Here is a 19,735-nt window from a genome sequence, read left to right as displayed (position 1 = left end):
TTCTTGGTTGCTAGCTGCTGGAATGGTTTTGAAGAGGGTCGGAAAAATAAGGGGGTAAATGTAAAGCAAGAACGAAACTGAGTGTGTGTTCTTAAAGGTGCTGAGTGGTTTCTGATTGCCTATTCTCCTGGCCACACAAGGTAAATCACTCAGCCATAGGCTCCTGGCACATGGAATCAGCCAATTGTGACTCAAACTGTGAGTCATAAACTTCCCTTTGTTCTCTTTCCCCTTTCAAGTATTTGTCATAGCAACAAAAATTTTACTTACATAGTCACAAATGTAGTAAAAATGACCATGTGACAATAAATACATTTGGTTCTTTTAATTCAAGAAAAAAAATGATGCATCAATTTTGTAAGGTAGAAAACACATTTAAAAATATTTCAAATATGCAAATGTCATAGTAGCCTAGAACAGTAAGAGAATATTCTGTGTTCTTTTAGAAATTGGGATTTGAACATCAGAAGAGGCAGGTGGGATAAGGTATTTTACATCCAGAAGGAATGATAATATATTTAGCATTAGTTCTACAAAGATTCAGCAACACCTCAAGGAAGAACTTGAAGTGGACACAGTGTTTATTATCTAATAAAAAGAGGGATAGCATGGTAATAAACATGCAGCTCAAAGCTTAGGCTGAAAACATTTTCATCACTAAAATATGTGGCTTCCCAGTGTCATGAAGAAGGTGGCATTCTCCGATCATGGAGACCCATATAATGTTACATCTTCCACCATCACCACCAACAACAACCACTACCACTACCACCACCAGCAACCACCACCAGCAACCACCACCACTACCACAAGCAACAACAACAGCAATAAAATCAATATCCCAAAAGAGACTTGAGAAAAAAAGACCCACCTATGTCCTGAAAAGAGGACCAGAGTGGGGAGAAAAGTGGCAAAGGATGTTAGGATGTTAAATTGTATTTTATTCTTTGCTCATGCTCAAATCAGTAATGTATTTTCTAAAAGAGTGCACAGTATCAATGAAACAGAAGCAACATTTCACTGTTACTCTTTTTTGGTGTAATAACTACTCTTGCCACCTTCTAATAAAAGAAGGGGATAGCTTCTTATTTTGCTGAGCTTATTTCAGTGGTTGAGAAGGTTAGAGATTAGAACCCATTGAGAATACTGGAGGCAAATGAAGTATAAATGGATAGACAAAAGAGAGTGCTACAAAGAGGTATTCTGTGACTATGTTTTAGAAAATATGGTAAGTCTTCAGTTCCTTCTATAAACCTTCAGTAAAATGGGACTGGAAAGCTGACCCAGCAGTTAGGAGCATAGCATACTTTTGCTGAACATCTGAGTTCAGTTCCTAACACCCATACCAGGCAGCTCACGACCATCCATAACTCTATTTCCCAGGGATCTGATGCCATCTCTGACATTGATGGGCATGATGCCCACACATGGTGTATAGATAAATATGCAAGCAAAATACTCAAATACACAAAATTAAATAAGTAACTCTTAAAACATATTCAGGGAAGTCTACACAAACACTTCTACTCTAAGTGACTGAGGACAGAGCACAGTGTTCATTATGAAGGATTCATAAACATAAACAACTGAACAATTGTACTATCTTATTTATGATTACTCTGATTCTTAAATGGATTTTCCAGCCGTCGTTCTCATTGGATTCTCATAACCACCGCATACAACAGGATAATGCAACAGGATAGGCATGTTTTCACATTAGATAGATAGGCGTGCTTCCATGGATTATGACTACTTGCACATAGGAAAAGTGCGGCTTTCCAAGACTGAAGGACTGTCGAGACTGCGAGGGCACTGAGTCCGACTGGAGTCCAAATTCGCCCTAAGTTCAACATCATTTTCTTTATATGCTGTGAAGGTTTATGCTAATGGTCAATTTGACAGAACTAGAACCAACTAGAAGAGAATTGGGAATTCCTATAGAGAGTGATGTGTGTATATTAGGGGAAGCCCTGGGCATGCCTTTGAGGGAGAATCTATGTCAGATAATGGAGATTAGAAACCACTGTAAACAAGAGGAGCACCACCATGGGTTGTAAGAATGGACTGGATAAAAATGAGAGAGTAGGTTCAGCATGAGTGCTCATGTCTCTTTGCCACCTGACTATGGGTACCATGTGATCAGCTACCCCAAGCCCCTGCTGCTGTAACTTTCCTGGCGTGATGGACTCAGCTGCCTTTTGAAGTCTCAAATGCTGGAGGTGGGGCTTTATGTGCTATTCTAATGGGAGCTGGAAAACAGGAATGCTTGAAAGAGAAAGATGGGCCAGAAAGACCACTCAGCAGTTAAGAGCACTGGCTGCTCTTCCAGAGGGCCTGGGATCAATTCCTAGCAACTACATGGGGGCTCACAACTGTAGATTCAGGATCTGACACCCTCATGAAGATATACAAGCAGGCAAAACATCAATGCACATAAAATAAAATTAAATAAAATGTTTAAAAAATGCTGAAGAGAGCTAGGAATAGGAGAGCCCTCAATGGTTAGGTTTTGGAGGGGGAGGTAGCACTCTATTGACAACTAGACTAGAGGTCAGTAAGGGTGTATGCTAGAGAAGAATCTGACTTTATTCTGCTTTAATACAGAAAACTTAAGCAGGGCTAAATTTAAAATTAATGGCTAACTCATTTCATGTAAGAAATTTTAAGGCAGTAGCATTTAGTTAGCAATATGGTAATTATTCACCATACTTATCTATGTTGACAGTGACAAAGGCTTAGAATCTAAGAGCGTATCCTGCTCTTTCAGGAGGTCTGAGTTCTTGAAAGCCATGTTAGGCATCTCATATCCCAAGTAAGTCTACATCCAGGATGATGTGATGTCTTTGGCTTCTGTGAGAACCTGCTCTCATGGGCATACCATCCCCCACACAGACACACACATGTACATAATTATCCACATGACAATGGTTTTTCTGACATGAAAGATGTAAGACTGAAGGAATCAAGTCTTGTACCACTGTTCCAGAGATCTACTGATTAGGAAATGTATGGCAGGTTCAGACTCCCTTTACAGATGTTACAAGAGAGCATTAAGTAAGGTTGTAAAAGTGGAGTTTAGGTTGCAGTGGAGAACCAGAATACTGGAGGTGCTGTAACCACGGACTGTCTGCCTAGCAGAATGGCTATGTGTTTAAAGAAATTAATCAGAGCAGGAGATAAGCATGGCTCACTACACATGGTACAGGTATCACTGGGAGGAGTTTTGATTTCAATCAGATATGTGCACACTGACACAAAGACAGTCATGTATGAGTGTATACTGATGTGCACTTATAAACAAAAGCTCTGGGGATCAATGTAAAGGCATGTCTCATGGGATGTGAAAATTTTCAAACGCCCTACATGAATTTGTTAAACCATCAGCAGTTCAGGGCAAGTGGTGGAATATTTTCTAAAGATCCACTCAGAGCCCTTTCCTCCCAAGAGGTCAGAGAAATGCACAAAAAAACAAAAAAACAAAAAAACAAAAAAACAAAAAAACAAAAACAAAACAAAAAAAACAACCGCCTCCTCCTACCCAGGAAGCTAAGGCACTAGCTCTACTACTGCTCGTAAAACTCTACCTTCAGGCAAAGTGTTGATCAACATGAAATGATGATACAATATTCAGAAGAAGCTTACTGAGAGATTCAAAACAGGCTGTTGATTTAATTCTTGAAAAAACCTGAAGGTGTCCAGAAACACATCTAGCCAATTTTACTTTACATCTTCGTTCAGAAAATAATGAAGGATGATAGGCTGACAGTTACAGCTAAGCAATTAGAACAAACAAGTTTTAGGGCTTACAAACATTATAATATATGAAATCTTTCAAATTTTAATTCATTGACAGTCTTATGAATTTAGAAAATGTGTAAAATTTATGAACACAGGTTTAAGCGGGGTTGTGATTTTATTTTATTACCTGAAGTTCTTCTGAAAGTATTTAGGAGAAAAAGAAGAAAATGCGTGGATCAGAAATGTATATTACTCAGGTGTGTTCTGATAACAGTTGGTGTTTAAAGTTAGATGATGGTGAAATCAAAACACTGTCTTGTCTTGGTTGGGTGTCCTGTCATTACTCTGTGAACTTACTGCTTCCCCATCTATGAGTCTAAAAAAACCAGTCTATGATGATGTATCCACTAGAGAAGCCAGGGGCTAGAATTATCCTTTAGGACTCTGCTGAATTAGCAATAAGTGATGAGACTTAAGATCAAGCTTATGTTTGCAAATGTACCTAGCCTTTTCCAGTCTATTCTGAGCACTAACAACAACTTCACTATTGTATGTAGTCTGTATAATCACTGCAATATCAGTAATTACTATAATTTGTTACAACTGCAAACCCTGGGCCTCTTGCCTACAAGTCACTAACTCGCCGCTCTGGGAATGGAGTTCACAGATGCTCTGTAGAGTATACACTGGGAACACTGCACTCAAATGCAATCAAAGGGTTTTCTTCCTCTTTACCAGAGGCAGACTATTGCTACTACCAAAGCAGCAGAAGCAGGCAAGTGCTCTATTTAAAGAGAGACTTTGACATCTAAGAATTATTCGGTTTATGCTTTCCTTTTTTAGGCAAAGTTGAACTTAACATTAGCAAAACTACTAGAAGACAACTATGATTCTGATGACTCAAAAATTAATCAAATAAAAATTTAAAAATGTTTAACATTGTAATTTAAAAGTGATACAATGAGAGAGAAGGATAAAACTAACCAAAATACTTTGATACATGTAGTCTGCGGTATTAAGTATGAATTTGCACTCCTGCCTTAGAGAATATCCTTCAGAAATGGAGCTAGTTCCACTGATGTAGTCTATGATGAAGATAGCAGTGAAAGAAAATAATTGAGAAGCTGGTAGGATTCTTCAGTGATAGGGCACAGTTTAGCATGCACATGACCCTCTCAGTTCAATTTCCAGAAAACATACACACGCACATGTACATGTGCATGCGCGCACACAATGTTTCTGTGAAACATTAAAATATGAAAGAAGAGATAATTCAAACTCATTCATGAAAGCAAATACAAAACAGTCACTATCAACTCAAAATTTTGGATTTGAATAGTTTCCAGTTTTTAATTAAATTTAGACCTCATTTTCATTCTAAAAACTTCCAACAGTCTAATCGAAGAGGCCTGCCTAAAATTTGGGATCAAGATTTAATTTCAATTTTAATACCTCAGAAAAATTTTAACTATAATTATAAAAAGTAATAAAAATTTATAATTGTTAAACTATACATTTTAACTTAGCTCCCACTATATTTCCTAACATTGCTACATTTTAAACTATTGATGCCAGAGTTTGAAGCTACCTCACTAAATCTCTTAAAATGGTTTCATCTAATTCTCTGTAATTATATGATGTAGATAATGTAATAGATACAGTCACATCATCTCAAATTCTGACTTTTAAGTTTTCCTTTATTTTTATATTTTGTTGCATGTTCTTAATTATTCTTTCCTGTACTTTTGAGAGCATATTTTCAAAAAGATCAAACCTTGTTATGTGTGGTAGCACATGTGTGTAAACCTAGCATCCAGGGCTCTGAAGGCAGAAGATCAGTAGTCTGACCTTGGCTACACAAAAAGTATTTGTCTAAAAATACTGAGTAACATGAACTTATCTCTCTCTTTCTTATAAGTCAAATGGAAAACTCACTAAACTTATACCAAAAATAATAATAAAATGAATGAGTTAAATTATTTATAACATCTGTGGGTATATTAAAAACTTTCTATACTATGAACTTTACTACAGTTAGAGTTGAACCTTAGCTACATAAGCAAAGTACAACACAATGAAGAAACTACTCGTATGGATAGTAAACACAACCGTAGATGAGCACAGAGCAAATGCAGTCATACTCCATGCAGTGTACACTGGACTTACAAATATGGGCACATGAGTCAATCCTACTCACAACACAACTGCTAATTATTCATATGGATGTGCTGCACATCCCCACTACATTGGGGAGAAGTATAAAACTTTATGGATCTAATACTGACTTAGATGTTACGGAAAACAGTGTCTTTTAATATATGATTCTTTATCTATATGCCGATTTCTTATGAATGAAACGTTAAGTGACTTATTTTCCCTTCAAGGTTTATAGTACTTTCAACTAGGATATTTGAAGTTTGATTTGTAAATCTAAAGAAGATCAAGCAGAAATGTATTTTCCTATTTATAAGCTTTAATTAATCTTTTAAATGCAGAGTTTCTATAAGTAAAATGAAGCTATTTCTGGAACATTATGATATATTTATGCTTTTGAAATGCTTCACCAATACAAAATATATCCCCTCCAAATACTAGTTATTACTATAAACTCTTCTCTCAATTCAGGAAAATTCTGTCTGCACAGAAGACTGGAGGCACACCATTCTGTTTGTCTTAAACTTCTGGTTTATCAATATTTTTGGACAGGAATGTCCTAAACCTTAAATGTGAAAATTACTACCTCTAGTTCTCATCTGCTTGAGGCTGGAGCTGCTGTGACTGACTGACAGCTGAATGGAATATAGACACAGAGATGAAGACTGCAGACCTAAGTCCCACTTTATTAAGTACTTTAAAAACGAGGTTCCAGAGCTCCAGCCAATTTATGATTTTGTGCTGAAAGCAGAAGATTCCTGGTATTCTGTCTGAAAGTTTCACTTGAGGGCTCAGTTTGATCTTAACAAGAAATGCTAAGATCATGTGTGCTTTTGCTCATAAGTACTGTTTTCTCATACACTAGTTGAAACACTAAATCATTTTCATGTAGTAAATAGTTGACATATACATTTACTCATATTCCAAACTTAAAAATTATCTTCCCCCAGCTTAGCCTTACATAAACAAAGCAATTTCCATGTTATATGACTACATTGTTTTACATAACTATACAGCTATGGCCCAAAGACCACCATTAAATATCTTCCCACAGGCAAGATAAGTAGACCAATTGGCTATGTTTAATGTAACTATTTTCATAAAATAAAAGAAAGCCATCTATACACTGATATGAACAGGTCCTTGTTAGAGGCAAAAGTCATTGTTAGAGGCAAAAAAGTTATTTTGCTATCATTTGTGTGAAAAATGATCAATTATTCTGCTTGTGAATTTATTGAAATATTTCTAGAATGAAAGACTTGGTAGCATTGACTGCTTCTGAGAAGACAAGGATGAGAGGTGAGAGGTAGAGCATGTGTGTTATTTAACCTTTGCAATATACAATTTGAATAATTCATATAAAATGTAACTGAAATTTTGAAATATTCACAAGGAAAAAGGCAAATTTTCTGGGAAGTTAAAATTACTTATTGTTTTAGAAACAGCATACATTATACTGGATTCATGGACACTTAAAGCCCAGGGGAAAAAGAGCACCTACGATTTTAAAATGAACCCTTATATTTCTCCAAATTATGTGAGTTAATCTAAATTTTATCACATAGTAATAGATAACCACTGAAGTTTCCTCCAAATAGTTAAGGTATATTATATTTTATATTAGCTAGAAGAGATATACAATGTTATATTCCATTTATTTTCCTCATGTTTTTTGACAGAAACTAATTTTGCCAAAAACTTTTAAATGTATATAAATATTATTACACATAAATCCTAAAATTTTATACTACAATCTTAAAATGCTTAATGGAATAATAGTATCTAGTTAAGAAGAATAAAAGCAATACTGATTATAAAACACAAAACTTACTTAATAGAGGAATAATTAAGCTTCTTAAAACATATTGCTATTTACTGATTGGAAAAGCATAAGATACAATATGCTTTGGTGGGCACAAAAATATCACTGTATTGACAAGTTTTTGTTGTACAAATGAAAACTGTTTCACTATCACAGTTCAAAGTTCTAAAAATGAAGATGCTGACTAAAAATAAAAATAAGGGTGGAGTGATGGCTCGGTGGTTAAGAACACTGATTCAATTCCCTGTGCCCACATGGTGGCTCCCAGCCATCTCTAACTTCAGTTTCAGGATCAATGCCTTCTCTGACTCCTGTGGGCACAGGATAAATATTCATATACATATAAAATAAAAGGAATCTGAAAAATAGAAACAAGAATTTCAAATAAAATGTAGAAAAAAATGTGATACAGTCAGAGGGCAGGAGTGTGGTAAGTCCAGACTCATGACAACAACCAGCTCCCAAACCTTAAGGTCTATAAAATAGCAACAAGGGATTCCTAATTTAAATTGAATAAAAACTAAGACACTTATGTACACTGCAACTTAGCTGTACTCCAACAAAACTGTAAATATTTCTTAGAAGTCTTATATGTATATATAAAAATATATATGTACAATAGAGACATATACATACATAATTTATAAGAATATGGGCTCTTATTGACTACATGGCAAAGTAAAAGGAACAGTAATATTTTCAACAAATAGGAATATTGATAGTTTGTACCATAATATGAAATTCACTATCATTGTCACAAGCAAAATATGAACTATTAAATCACCCTATTAAAGCTTTTTTCCATCTAAAGTTATAAAGCAATAGTAATTATACTTGAAATAGAAATTCTACTGATAATCTAGAGATAACTGTAGTAGAACAAAAATTATTCCAATAACATTTTTTCATCTGGGAAGCAAAGTATCCCAGGAGATGGTCTTTGCTGTCGTCTTTATGTCTAACCATCATCCTTCTTCATTAGCATGCCATAGGAAGCTATTTATATATTAAACTTTTCTTAGAATGTGTTGTTATTCCTAATAATTTTAAATGAGAATATTTCTGTACAGACAAAAGTAAATTGTATAAAAGCATTATCAATGAAGTTATGCTGAGGACCAAGGTAGTAAACTGCTAGCAAGGAAATGAGTCACAGTGTTCGGTTGATCTTCCCAAGAGTCTTAAATGATTTGAATGATTTCATATCAATGGAATGGAGTGAGCTGATGTGAATACTTGCTGCTTTGCTGTTCAGTAATGGCACAGTTGTACATTGTTGTCCCTTGTTTCCATGATGTGCATCAGATACCAGATATCCTTATATAAAGATATGGTAATAGTTTTATATAGTCTACCACAACACTCTGTATACTTTCTTTTAAAAAAAATAAAAAGAGGTCTGTGTGTGTGTGTGTGTGTGTGTGTGTGTGTGTGTATACACATGTGGAAGTAAGAGGGCAACTTTTGAGAGTCCATTTTCTCTTTTCTCCATGTGAGTCCTGAGGAATGAATCCCTGCTGAGATATCACACATGTCAGATCATTTATATCATCTCTGGACTAATTATAATATGTAAAACAACATAAATATGCTAGAAAAATAGTAAGTATACTATAGCATTTGGAGGGACAATCACAAGCAAAAAGTATGTACATGTTCCCCACAATTTTTTCCCAAGTAGTTTCTGTGAGACTAGCTGAATCCACACAGGTGAAATACATAGATGTAGAGAGGTGACTCTATCTTCTGCAGTTGGCATTTGGGCTAAAGCATCAGAGATTCCTGCAGTCAGTTACATTATTTACGCTACACATTACAAGTGTAAGACCAGCCAGAAACAACTGAACTTAAGTGGCATAGAGCATATGCCTCATTGTAGAAGAGAGACACACTTGAATCTCAACCAACAACAAGCTGCCAAACCCTGCTCATGACATGCTTTTCTAAGGTGATACGGTGACTGAAAACACACACACACACACACATACACACACACACACACACACACGACAGCAAGAAAGTTATTTGGTAACTCAGCACCTGAGTAAAAGCATGCCTGATTTCTAAGAATCAAAACAATGGGAAATGTATTGTTTTCAGCATTTGGCAAGAGGAGAATACTATGGAAAGTTCCAGGGCTAAAGAACACTTAAATTTTGCTAATGTCCTATACTAAAATAAAAGTGTAAAATGACAAGAGAAATCACATTGTGACTTGCGCTAATATGTGCAGCATTACTGAAGTGGAATGCAAATCAAATATGTAGCTTGGTAATAAATTTAAGGGAACATGGTAAACCCTGGCAGATGCGTACAGATAGGTTTGTATAAACAGATAACTGTCATATGGATTTCAATGGGAGCCTACAGATATAAAATGTATCTTCATAGTCAATTTTTACATGCTTTTTGTTTTAAAGGAAGTATTAATATAAAAAGGTTTCATTGACAAACTGAAAGACCAATAAACTCTTCCAGAGTTGTCCAGTGGAAACTCTAGCAGTAACATCTTGCATACTCTGTATAGAAAAACAAAGGTGTCCACTGTGGAAAAAAAAATAAGAGTTTTTCTTTTTAGTATCTATAACTACATACTAAAATGATCCAAAATATAATGTTTACATAATTTAGCACCAGAGCTTATAAATGAAGTAAACATTCATTAATCGAATTGTTACTGGGGATATTTAAGTAGCTAAACCTGGCATGAAGGCAAACAAAAATGGCTCCAAGAGCTGAGCAGGAAAGAATGGGGTCCCAGGAGGGCACATCAGTAGGAGAACGGGTGAAACAAAGAGAAGACAGAACACGGGGCTTGAGAAATCGCAGGGCCTCCTGTACCACTGCAGATGGCATCTGAAATGTATGTGAATAGGCATGCTGTTAGCTGCTGGGGACATTTTCCTTTCGTGATAAATATAGACGTAGTGTTTTGTCTGTATCTCCTAATTCTTCAGTACGACACTTTGTTTTGTTGATACAGTGGCATGGCTAGAGGGCATATGGCTAAGAAGTGGCTACTACTTTAGTTTGCAATCAATAAAATATTTGTATGACTGAAAATTTAGAATTGTAAAATTATTAGAAGCAGGGGACAATATAGAAAGCACTTTGAAAATCTGTAGAAAACAGTGAGATGGCTTCAAGTATCTCTCCATTTAATTTGATATTGGATGAAAATAATAAAAAGAAAAAAACCCCTTTACACTCAGAAGAGCTGTTCTAATGTTAGGGAAACACTGAATTAAGAGTAGTGATTTAAAACTTGATTAGGAAGAGGACATACTATTGATGAATGCATCATTATTACAACGCGCAGAGAACATCATGAAGAAACTCAGAGTGATCAGTATAAGGTCGCACTGCTCCTATTCTCTTCCCAGCTCACCACTCCCTTCTTTCAAGAACAAGCTTCATGGAGACAGGATGAGAAAGTGTGTAGACTCCACTCAGGTCCGCAGCACCCCACTCCCACTTATGTGCTGAGGTAGGGTAGACCTCAGGACCATTGTCACCTCACTGAGCTACATCCCTGGCACTACCAACAGGACAAGTTCATACAGCTCAAGTAGAAAGTCAATTCCACTACTAGCTGTCTCAGATGGGCATTCCTTTTTTATGCGTAGTTGAAGTTACAGTTTGATGGTATCAAGTGGCACATGACTTTCTATATTTCTGACAGCATTTCAATAAATTAATACTCTCATACTGACATGTCATCCTTCTGTGTCAAAATGCATATCTAAATTTCAATACTTGAAAAGTGCTATGTGAAGATGTGGCCTCATGCTGTCATTTGCTCATCCTGTGATCAGCACCAACACGTGGGAATCACCTGTTATCAGTGCTTCCCAGAGGCTTTCTTTGTGACCAGAGGGAAAATGCACATGGCAACACATGGTTTTTTGACAGGGCACATGACATAGCTCAGTCGGCCTTTAACTCCTGATCCTCATACCCCATGTGCTAGGATGACTGACAGGCATGTATCCACACAATTGTTTAAGATAAGCACTAATATCAATAAGTAAATCAAGCACATGTGGCTTTCTGTTGTAAAAGAAAACCAGGTTTTTTTAATGTATTAAATAAAATATAGCATGGGTGGTATATAACTCAAGCTGGCCGTGAATCACAGCGATTGTCTCACCTCAATCTCTGTGTGCTGAAACTCCAGGCATGAGCACAAAGCACAACCTAGGCAGTATTTGCATTAGAAAACTCATTTATCTAAATCTAAAATTGGGGCATACATGTCAGTAATGCTCTTTTCATAATGCTACCTGTTACATCTTCTAATGTGCCAGGTTAGGAAAATTGCTTCACACAACTCAAATTTATGCAATTTGTTCCTCTCCATAGAGGAAAACAGTACAACAGAAGCTACAGAAGCTAATGTAAATAAAAACATAAACACTTACTGTCGCTGGGGAGGCCCGGGTTGTGTGTGTCACTGAATGACCAGAATTCTCCATTGAATTGCCAATGAGATAGGTTCCTCCCGAGCTGCTGATGAGTTGTCCTCCTGTGACGCCCATCTGAATCCCACCAGTACCCACCATACTGTGGGAGGACACCACGGTTGTCACCTGTGCAGAACTTCCTTGAGTATCAAAGTAATTTCCTCCAGTGTTTTGGCTATACATCTGTGTTTCTGTGTAGGGGTAAGTTGTTGTTCGGCTTTAGAAGAAGAAAACAAAGGAGAAATTTGTTAGCTTGTTTATATCATAATTGTTCTCTTTAATACAAATATATTTTAAAATACATCAACAATGCATAGCCTCTGAATCCTGTTAAAATTTATATTCTTCTGTGAAGTATTATTCCTACCAATGGTTGGATAGAGTTTACAAATTGTTTGTTTCTTAAAAGAGAACCTTAACTTGGTTTTGTACAATAGTACACTTACCCACTATAGGAGCACATTTCCAACTAAGCATAGGTCAATTCTCTGCAAGAAGTCTGTTAAGCAAATTCCTTCCTTTCATTCGAAACCTCAGGCATGCGCTAGTATTAGGAAGACTAGGATCTGCAACCAGGCTGACAGTCCACCTCTCAGGCCACCTCACATCCCTGGATGACTAGTTTACATTGGTTGGCTTCCTTCATATCTGAAGAAGCATTATGAATTCTTTCCTTAGCACAGAAGGATCTGGAGCTGGCACTCTGTGCATCTCTATCACTCTTTCTACTTACATAATGACTGTGCCGCTCGCTCTTCATGTACTTACTTTCCACTTCCCAAAAAGTCTGGTCAATCCTGTGACCTTAGCCTTTCAGTGAAATGGCTTTTAATAAGGTCACTTGTGACCAAATGTAAATACCAGGCTAAAAGGCTCCTGTCAGCCTTGTCTCCTTTGACCTATCTGCAGAATGACATTGCTGACCACTCCATGTTGCCCTTTTCTTTTTGGTCTGTTCTGATTAAGTGTATCTGATTTTTTTACTTTCAGTTGATGACATCTTACATTATAAGATACCTTTACATTTCTTTTTATTTTGTAATATGTAAACGCTCACAAGATGTTACAAAAATACAGAAATATAAAAATGTGCAGACACAAACACTTGACATGCTTATATCTTTAAAACTTCAAAGGATAAACTAGCATTTCCAGTTTGTGCTCTTCTCTAGCTCCGTCCCTGATGTGGCCAAGCCTGATTGTTGGGTAGGCATCAACTTTTGGTGTCAACTAGTCCATTGCTTCGTTTTTCTGTGGCATTCATTTCCACTCTCTACATTCACCGTTCGCACTCACACCCCTTTTCTAATCTCCATATTCCTGCCTTGTTCAATATGCTAGTTTTTGTGATTTCTGCTTTTCTTGTTAATTTAACTTAAACCAGAGGCCTTTACCATATACTATATGACACACATGTGCTCACGGTGAGCTATCTAGGCTTAGTTAGGAAATTTTATTTTCAAGTTCTAATTTAAGAATTTTAACATCTGAGTTTCTAATAGTCAACAGTTATTTCTAAACACCCACATAACTCGTTGAACATGGAGCTGTGGAGCTAGTGCCTCCATGGAGCCTTGACCTCTATGTTCTGTCTTTGGTGTGGGAAGGAACTCTGCAGGCTACAGAAAGAAAAATGTAAACACTAACCCAGTCACAAACCTTTTTCCTGCAATCAGTCCTGTTGCATTATAAGAACTCATGGGAGTAGCCAACCAATGTCTTATTTGACTTACAGCCCACTCTATGAGACAGAATCCATACCCAACACTGCTTGGGCGACCAAGAACCAGAGACTACATAGCCCAGAGACTTAAGAAAAGGCCCTAAAAATGGATCAATAAAACGACTCCTAATGAATTTTGCTGCACTCATAGATCTATACCTTATTCAGCTGTTATCAGAGAGTCTTCCTCCTGGAGTAGATGGAAACAGATGCAGATACCCATAGCCAGGCATTACACATAGAGAGAGTCCTTGGAACACACAGCATTAAATGGAGTATCTTCATCCAACCCTTCCCATAGAGCTCAGGGAACACAGATAAAGAGGAGATCAAAAGAGTGTAAGAGCCAGAGGGGATGAAAGACACCAGGAGAACCAGGCCCTCTGAATCAACTGAGCAAGGCTCATATGAAATCAAGAGACTGAAGCAGCACCACGGAGCTGACACAGACCTGCACCAGGTCTTCTGTGTCTATATTATTGCTTCCAGCTTAGTTTTTTTTTTTTAATGGAACTCCCTAGAATGTGATGAGAGGGTCCCTGATTCTTGTGCCCACTCTTGGGGCATTTTCATTCTGTTGGATTGCCTCAACCTGCTGCTTTTAGTTTTATCTAATATTTTATTTTGTTATGTTTGATTATGATCTTTTAGAAGCATCTTTTTTTTTTTAATGAGAGACAAGAAGGGACTGGATCCAGAGCAGAGGGTGGAGGTGAGCACTTGGGAGGAGGAAAGGGAGTAGAAACTGTAATTATGATATATTATATGAGAAAAGAATCTATTTTCAATAAAAGGAACAAAGAAAAGAGAAAACTCTATGCTATTAAGCACCCTCAAAGGTTCTTGTTCTTTTATGCCCTTCTTCAGGGCAGAGAACAGCACCTATCTGATGTCAGAGCTAATACTTCTTTTACACTGATATAAACCAGTAAATCCTAAGAATTTTCTTTTAAATAAAACATGGAATTCTGCAATACGCCTTCTCATCTTCATAGTCCTTAATTTACAATGCCATTTATTATAGCTGCCTTCTAACTGGTTTTCCTTCTTCAAACCTGGATCTCTGCCAACTTTCCTCCAATTTTGCTGCCATGAGAATTTTTCTAAAATATAAATATGGAAACAAAGTTTTACTAAAAAATCTTGCCATGATTACTGCTTTCGAAAGTCTTCCTTGCCTTCAAAAACTGCTCAAAACCTTACAGGCAGCACCAGGATTAGTTTTCACATAAGCTCAGAACTCAGTAATGGTCATGTTCTTAAATGCTTACTTCAATAACAGCACAATGCCATCATTTTCCTCCAGAAAGTACCATTTTCTCCACCGTTTTCGCTTTGCTTGGAGAGCTTTCTTATTTCTCCCAAATCTCTTTCTTTGTCCTAATCACCCTTAAAAGTTCAGTGTAATCTCCTCCTCTCAGATTTATTTTCAGCATCTTTGCTTACCACAACCACTTTGCACTGCTAAAATACAGCTCCCAAAAAACTGACTGCTAATTTACTTATATACCTGCACTCACATGAAATCGTACCTAACTTCTATCTATAATCTCAACACAATGCAGTCACTATATATAGTGATCACAATGGATAGCCAGTAACTTAAAACACAATTTCTATTGGTCATAATATCCAGCTTCATAAATTTCAATAAACAACTTTTAATATTTTGTTAATCATGAGAAATTGTGAAGCTAAGACTTTTAAATTTTCAATGACAAATTTTAACCTATCACAATACTTGGAATTCATATGAACTATAGAAAGGTAATTCTCATGACTCCTAATGACATTCTGCTATAAGTATAGATTAGTGTCTCAATCAGTCATCACCGGAGAAGCTTCTTGTAGTTGATGGAAACTAACAGAAGACTGGATAAAATGCAGAGAGCAAGAGGCTTTGGATCACTCAGCACTATATAAAATGTATTCATCGAACCCTCCCTCAGGGCCTAGTCATCTGTATGGAAGAGAAAGTGGAAAGACCATAAGAGCCAGGGAGGGGTGTGACTCCGATGAAACAGTGTTTTCCAGACACAACAGGACTGATGCACATATGAACTCAGAGACTGTGTCAGCACTCATGCGGCCTGTACATGTACATACCAGATGTGGCCCCATCAATGAGAAGGGGAAGTGGGCTCAAGCTTGTACCCCTAACCAAGAAGCTATATATAATCAGTATCTGTTTGCAAAGAATTTTTTTTTTTGTTTTTTTTTGAGACAGGGTTTCTCTGTGTAGCTCTGGCTGTCCTGGAACTCACACTGTAGAGCAGGCTGGCCTCCAATTCAGAAATCCGCCTGCATCTGCCTCCCAAGTGCTGAGATTAAAGGCATGCGCCACCACTGCCCAGCTGCAAAGAATGTTTTTTAAAAAACTGAAAATGTCATTTAAATTATATGTAAAATTCTTATCATTGCTATAATTTTCCAAACTAGAAGTCTTCTATATTTAATAAAATAAAGATAGTCATGTTGATTTCACATTTGAATTAAAAGAAAGAAGTTCATGTTAATTTATGTCCACTGAATAAAAAACAGCCTCATTTATTAATGCATAAATTAAGACAAGCTGATGCTGGTGTAAGTTATAGTCAAATGAGTTGTTATAAACACATACAGGGCAATAAATACTGACACAATCAAGACATGGTTCTGTTTCTCTTTCCAGCGTCCAAGACTGATAAGTGAGTATGTCCCCTATGGAGATGCTTTCCAAATTACAGACATAGTAACAGCTAAAGACAGCTCATGGCTGTTGACTATTTACTATACCACACACTCCACATACTTGTTGTAGAGGAATTTTAACCTAGCAACAAGGCTGCTCTGGCAAGGGATCATATTCAAAAACCTTTTAGATCTATATGATTCGGCCGGAGAACAGAAATGGAGTTAGAGTATTGTCTGGCTGGAATATAGACAAGCACTTAGAATATACCTTTAATCCCAAACAATGAAAGTAAGGTTACTTTGTAGATAGAGGCAGCCAGTTTGAGAGTGACATCTAATTGAGGGGCAGACAAAATGACAAATCAGAGAAAGCTTTGACAGAATGAGTCAGAGATAAGGACATGCCCAACTCTCACAGGAACAGTAAAGAGGTGGCTTAGGAGAGTCAGGCAGAAAGAGAGGAGACACGTTTACTGGACAGTTTTACAGAGACAGGTTGTTCAATGAGAAGCCTAGAGAAGCCAGATTGAATCAGTCAGCTTGGAAAGGACGTTGAGCCAGAATAGCTGAGGTGAACAGCCAGAGTTCAAAGAGAACTAGAAAAGGCGAGTTTATTTAGCAGTGAGCTTCCGAGATGGCAATTACATGTGGTAAATAAAAGTCACTATTATACTTTCATGGATTCTTTAATTTGTATGGTGATTCTTTGACTGATACAATTCATGTATCACATATAATCTGAATAAATACAATTTGGATCAGTTCAAAGGATTTGTCCAAAGTTAAACACTTATGAGCCAAAGATTTAATATTCAAACTCAGCTCATGTTCTGAATGTTGTGGAAAGAACTTACGATTTAGTACACAAAAATTATATCTATAATAACTAAGGAAGAACCAACCTAAAGGATAGTAATGGGTTCTTAGATTTTCTTGTTGTATTTAGGATTGCATTTTCTCAGTCACAACTCTTCTTACTCAGAGTAGGACCCTCAATGCTGAAGAAGGGCTGACAGAGCAGCCAGAGGCAGGTAAGGGGATACAGTGAAGCATGTGTTAATTCCAGTAGTTCTATGAACGCGGACATTGTTTCTAGAGCTTAAGAAAAAAATGTATCAAGGAACAAGAGCCATCCCATCTTTCAGGTGTGCCTTCTTCATGAAATTCTCAATAGATACCGGTAAGAAATATGCAGTGCAAATAAATACATGAAGTCTACATAACCCTCAGATCAGCATGAAAACAGGGCTATGGAAAGCAAATTACTTTAGTTTTCACATTTTCTTCTAGCTGGGAATGATTCACGAGCTAGAAAATAGCCAAACAAGAGAAGGGAGCAAGCACCAAAGAGCATACCAAAGTTACAGAGCACCATGCATGGACCATAAGACTGCCTTAGTTATTTCATAGACACAAAGTAGTTAAGACATGCCATGTCTAAGTGACTATAAAAAAATCCACACAATTCAGAAAGGAGGGACATGAATTGTCTAAATTTGATCTTGATCTAATTATACATATGTACATATATGCATATACATATATACACATATTCATACATACATATATACATATACTCATACATACATATATACATATATACATCATATATACATATATGACTTTAAAATACTGGGTTGATACTAGAAGTACACTATAATATCCTCACATTGATTTTAATCTTTTAGAAGCAAACATTACCTTGTTAAATCTTGAGAGCCCAAATGAAACTAAAGTAAAACACAAGTAACACCTTCAAGTCTTACTAAGTTTAAATGTTTAAGCTCCTAAATCAGTACCTAGAATATATCATCATCATTATCACCACCACCATCACCACCACCACCATCACCACCACCACTACTATTTGATTTGTGTGACTATGTCTCACAGCGTAGTCTAGGCCTGACACTGGACCCAAGATCCTCCAATCTCAGCCTCTCACATGCCAGACAGGCATGTGTCATCATATTTAGCATTGAACAATGATTTTTTTAAATACTAAGAGAAAAGCAAATATTCCTTCTGTACTAGGAACAGTGGCTCTTCAGGTACCACAATCAGTTTTTCATACTATGAACATTGAATGAATCTTTCATTTTTTCCCCTTAATTTCTTGCTTCAATATTATTTTCCTCAGAAATTTCCTAAACACATTCAAGGAAACGTCTCAGTTATGGTCTGTCAGGTGTCTATTTCTTGACAGAACTTTCCTGAAAGAGACAAACTGCTAGGCATATTAGCACATCTATGTACTTTAGAAAGATGTCCTGTGTCCATACAGTTTGTTTCAGACAAACTGCCAAAGGCTAAACATCGTGAAAATGACTCATCATATGATTTCTACAGCTAAAGCAAACCTTTGCTATTATTCTCATATGTACCCAGTAATGGATGTAGAAGCATGGGTGTGTGTGTGTGTGTGTGTGTGTGTGTGTGTGTGTGTGTGTGTTTACTGGCAGAAGCTTCTTCAGAGCTCAATCTATGGTTCTACATAAATGCCAGGAGTCTTATCGACCTTTTTAATTTAGTTAATTAATGCTGCTTGAATCTCATCATGCCTTGGCATATACCATGGTTAAGCATGATTCTGAATATTCTCTACTTGTTTATTCATTACAATGACTAAGCCAACTGAGCTAAAGTTTAACCATTTTTATTCCATTTTCCAGGTTCTAGTGTCTCATGTATAAGTCCATAATACAATATCTCTCAATTACATTCTTTGCATTGTATCAACGTTTTGAATATCATGCAAATAATAAGCTTGCCATTATAAAATCCAACAAGATTATGGAAGAAGTAAATTAAGAAATTAAATAGCTTGTAAATTTCATACCATAAATCAAATTTAAAAATATACTACAGCAATGGACAATATCTAATGTTGTAAACTCACTAAAGATAGGCTTTCTTGCACAGTCTAACAATACCCGAACAATACATTTATTTTCCTTAAATATTTACAAAACAGATCTAAATTTAAAGGACTAGATGCTAATTTAATAAAAACCATAAAGAGTTTAATAGGTATAATAGTGATTTTTAATAATTGGCCATTAAAAATTACAAGTTTTGTTTCTTTCTACAATAACCATGTAAATACTGCATATAAAATTTCCAGAAAGAAAAAGAAAGAAAGAAAGAAAGAAAGAAAGAAAG

General features: G+C 36.4%; 1 protein-coding gene across 1 annotated transcript in view; it reads right to left on the bottom strand.

The window, feature by feature from the left end:
* Rfx3 (regulatory factor X3) overlaps positions 1-19,735 on the bottom strand; it is a 142,919-nt gene that overhangs the window by 81,746 nt on the left and 41,438 nt on the right. The window contains exon 3 of the mRNA XM_028764064.1: positions 12,136-12,394. Within this exon, the coding sequence (XP_028619897.1) occupies positions 12,136-12,394 (259 nt within the window). The remainder of the gene's footprint in view (positions 1-12,135; positions 12,395-19,735) is intronic.

This window comes from Grammomys surdaster, unplaced genomic scaffold (genome assembly GCF_004785775.1).
Source record: "Grammomys surdaster isolate TR1022 unplaced genomic scaffold, NIH_TR_1.0 141, whole genome shotgun sequence".
NCBI classification, from domain to species: Eukaryota; Metazoa; Chordata; class Mammalia; order Rodentia; family Muridae; genus Grammomys; species Grammomys surdaster.
Note: the sequence above shows the minus strand (reverse complement) of the source record. Positions and strands in the feature narration are given on the sequence as shown.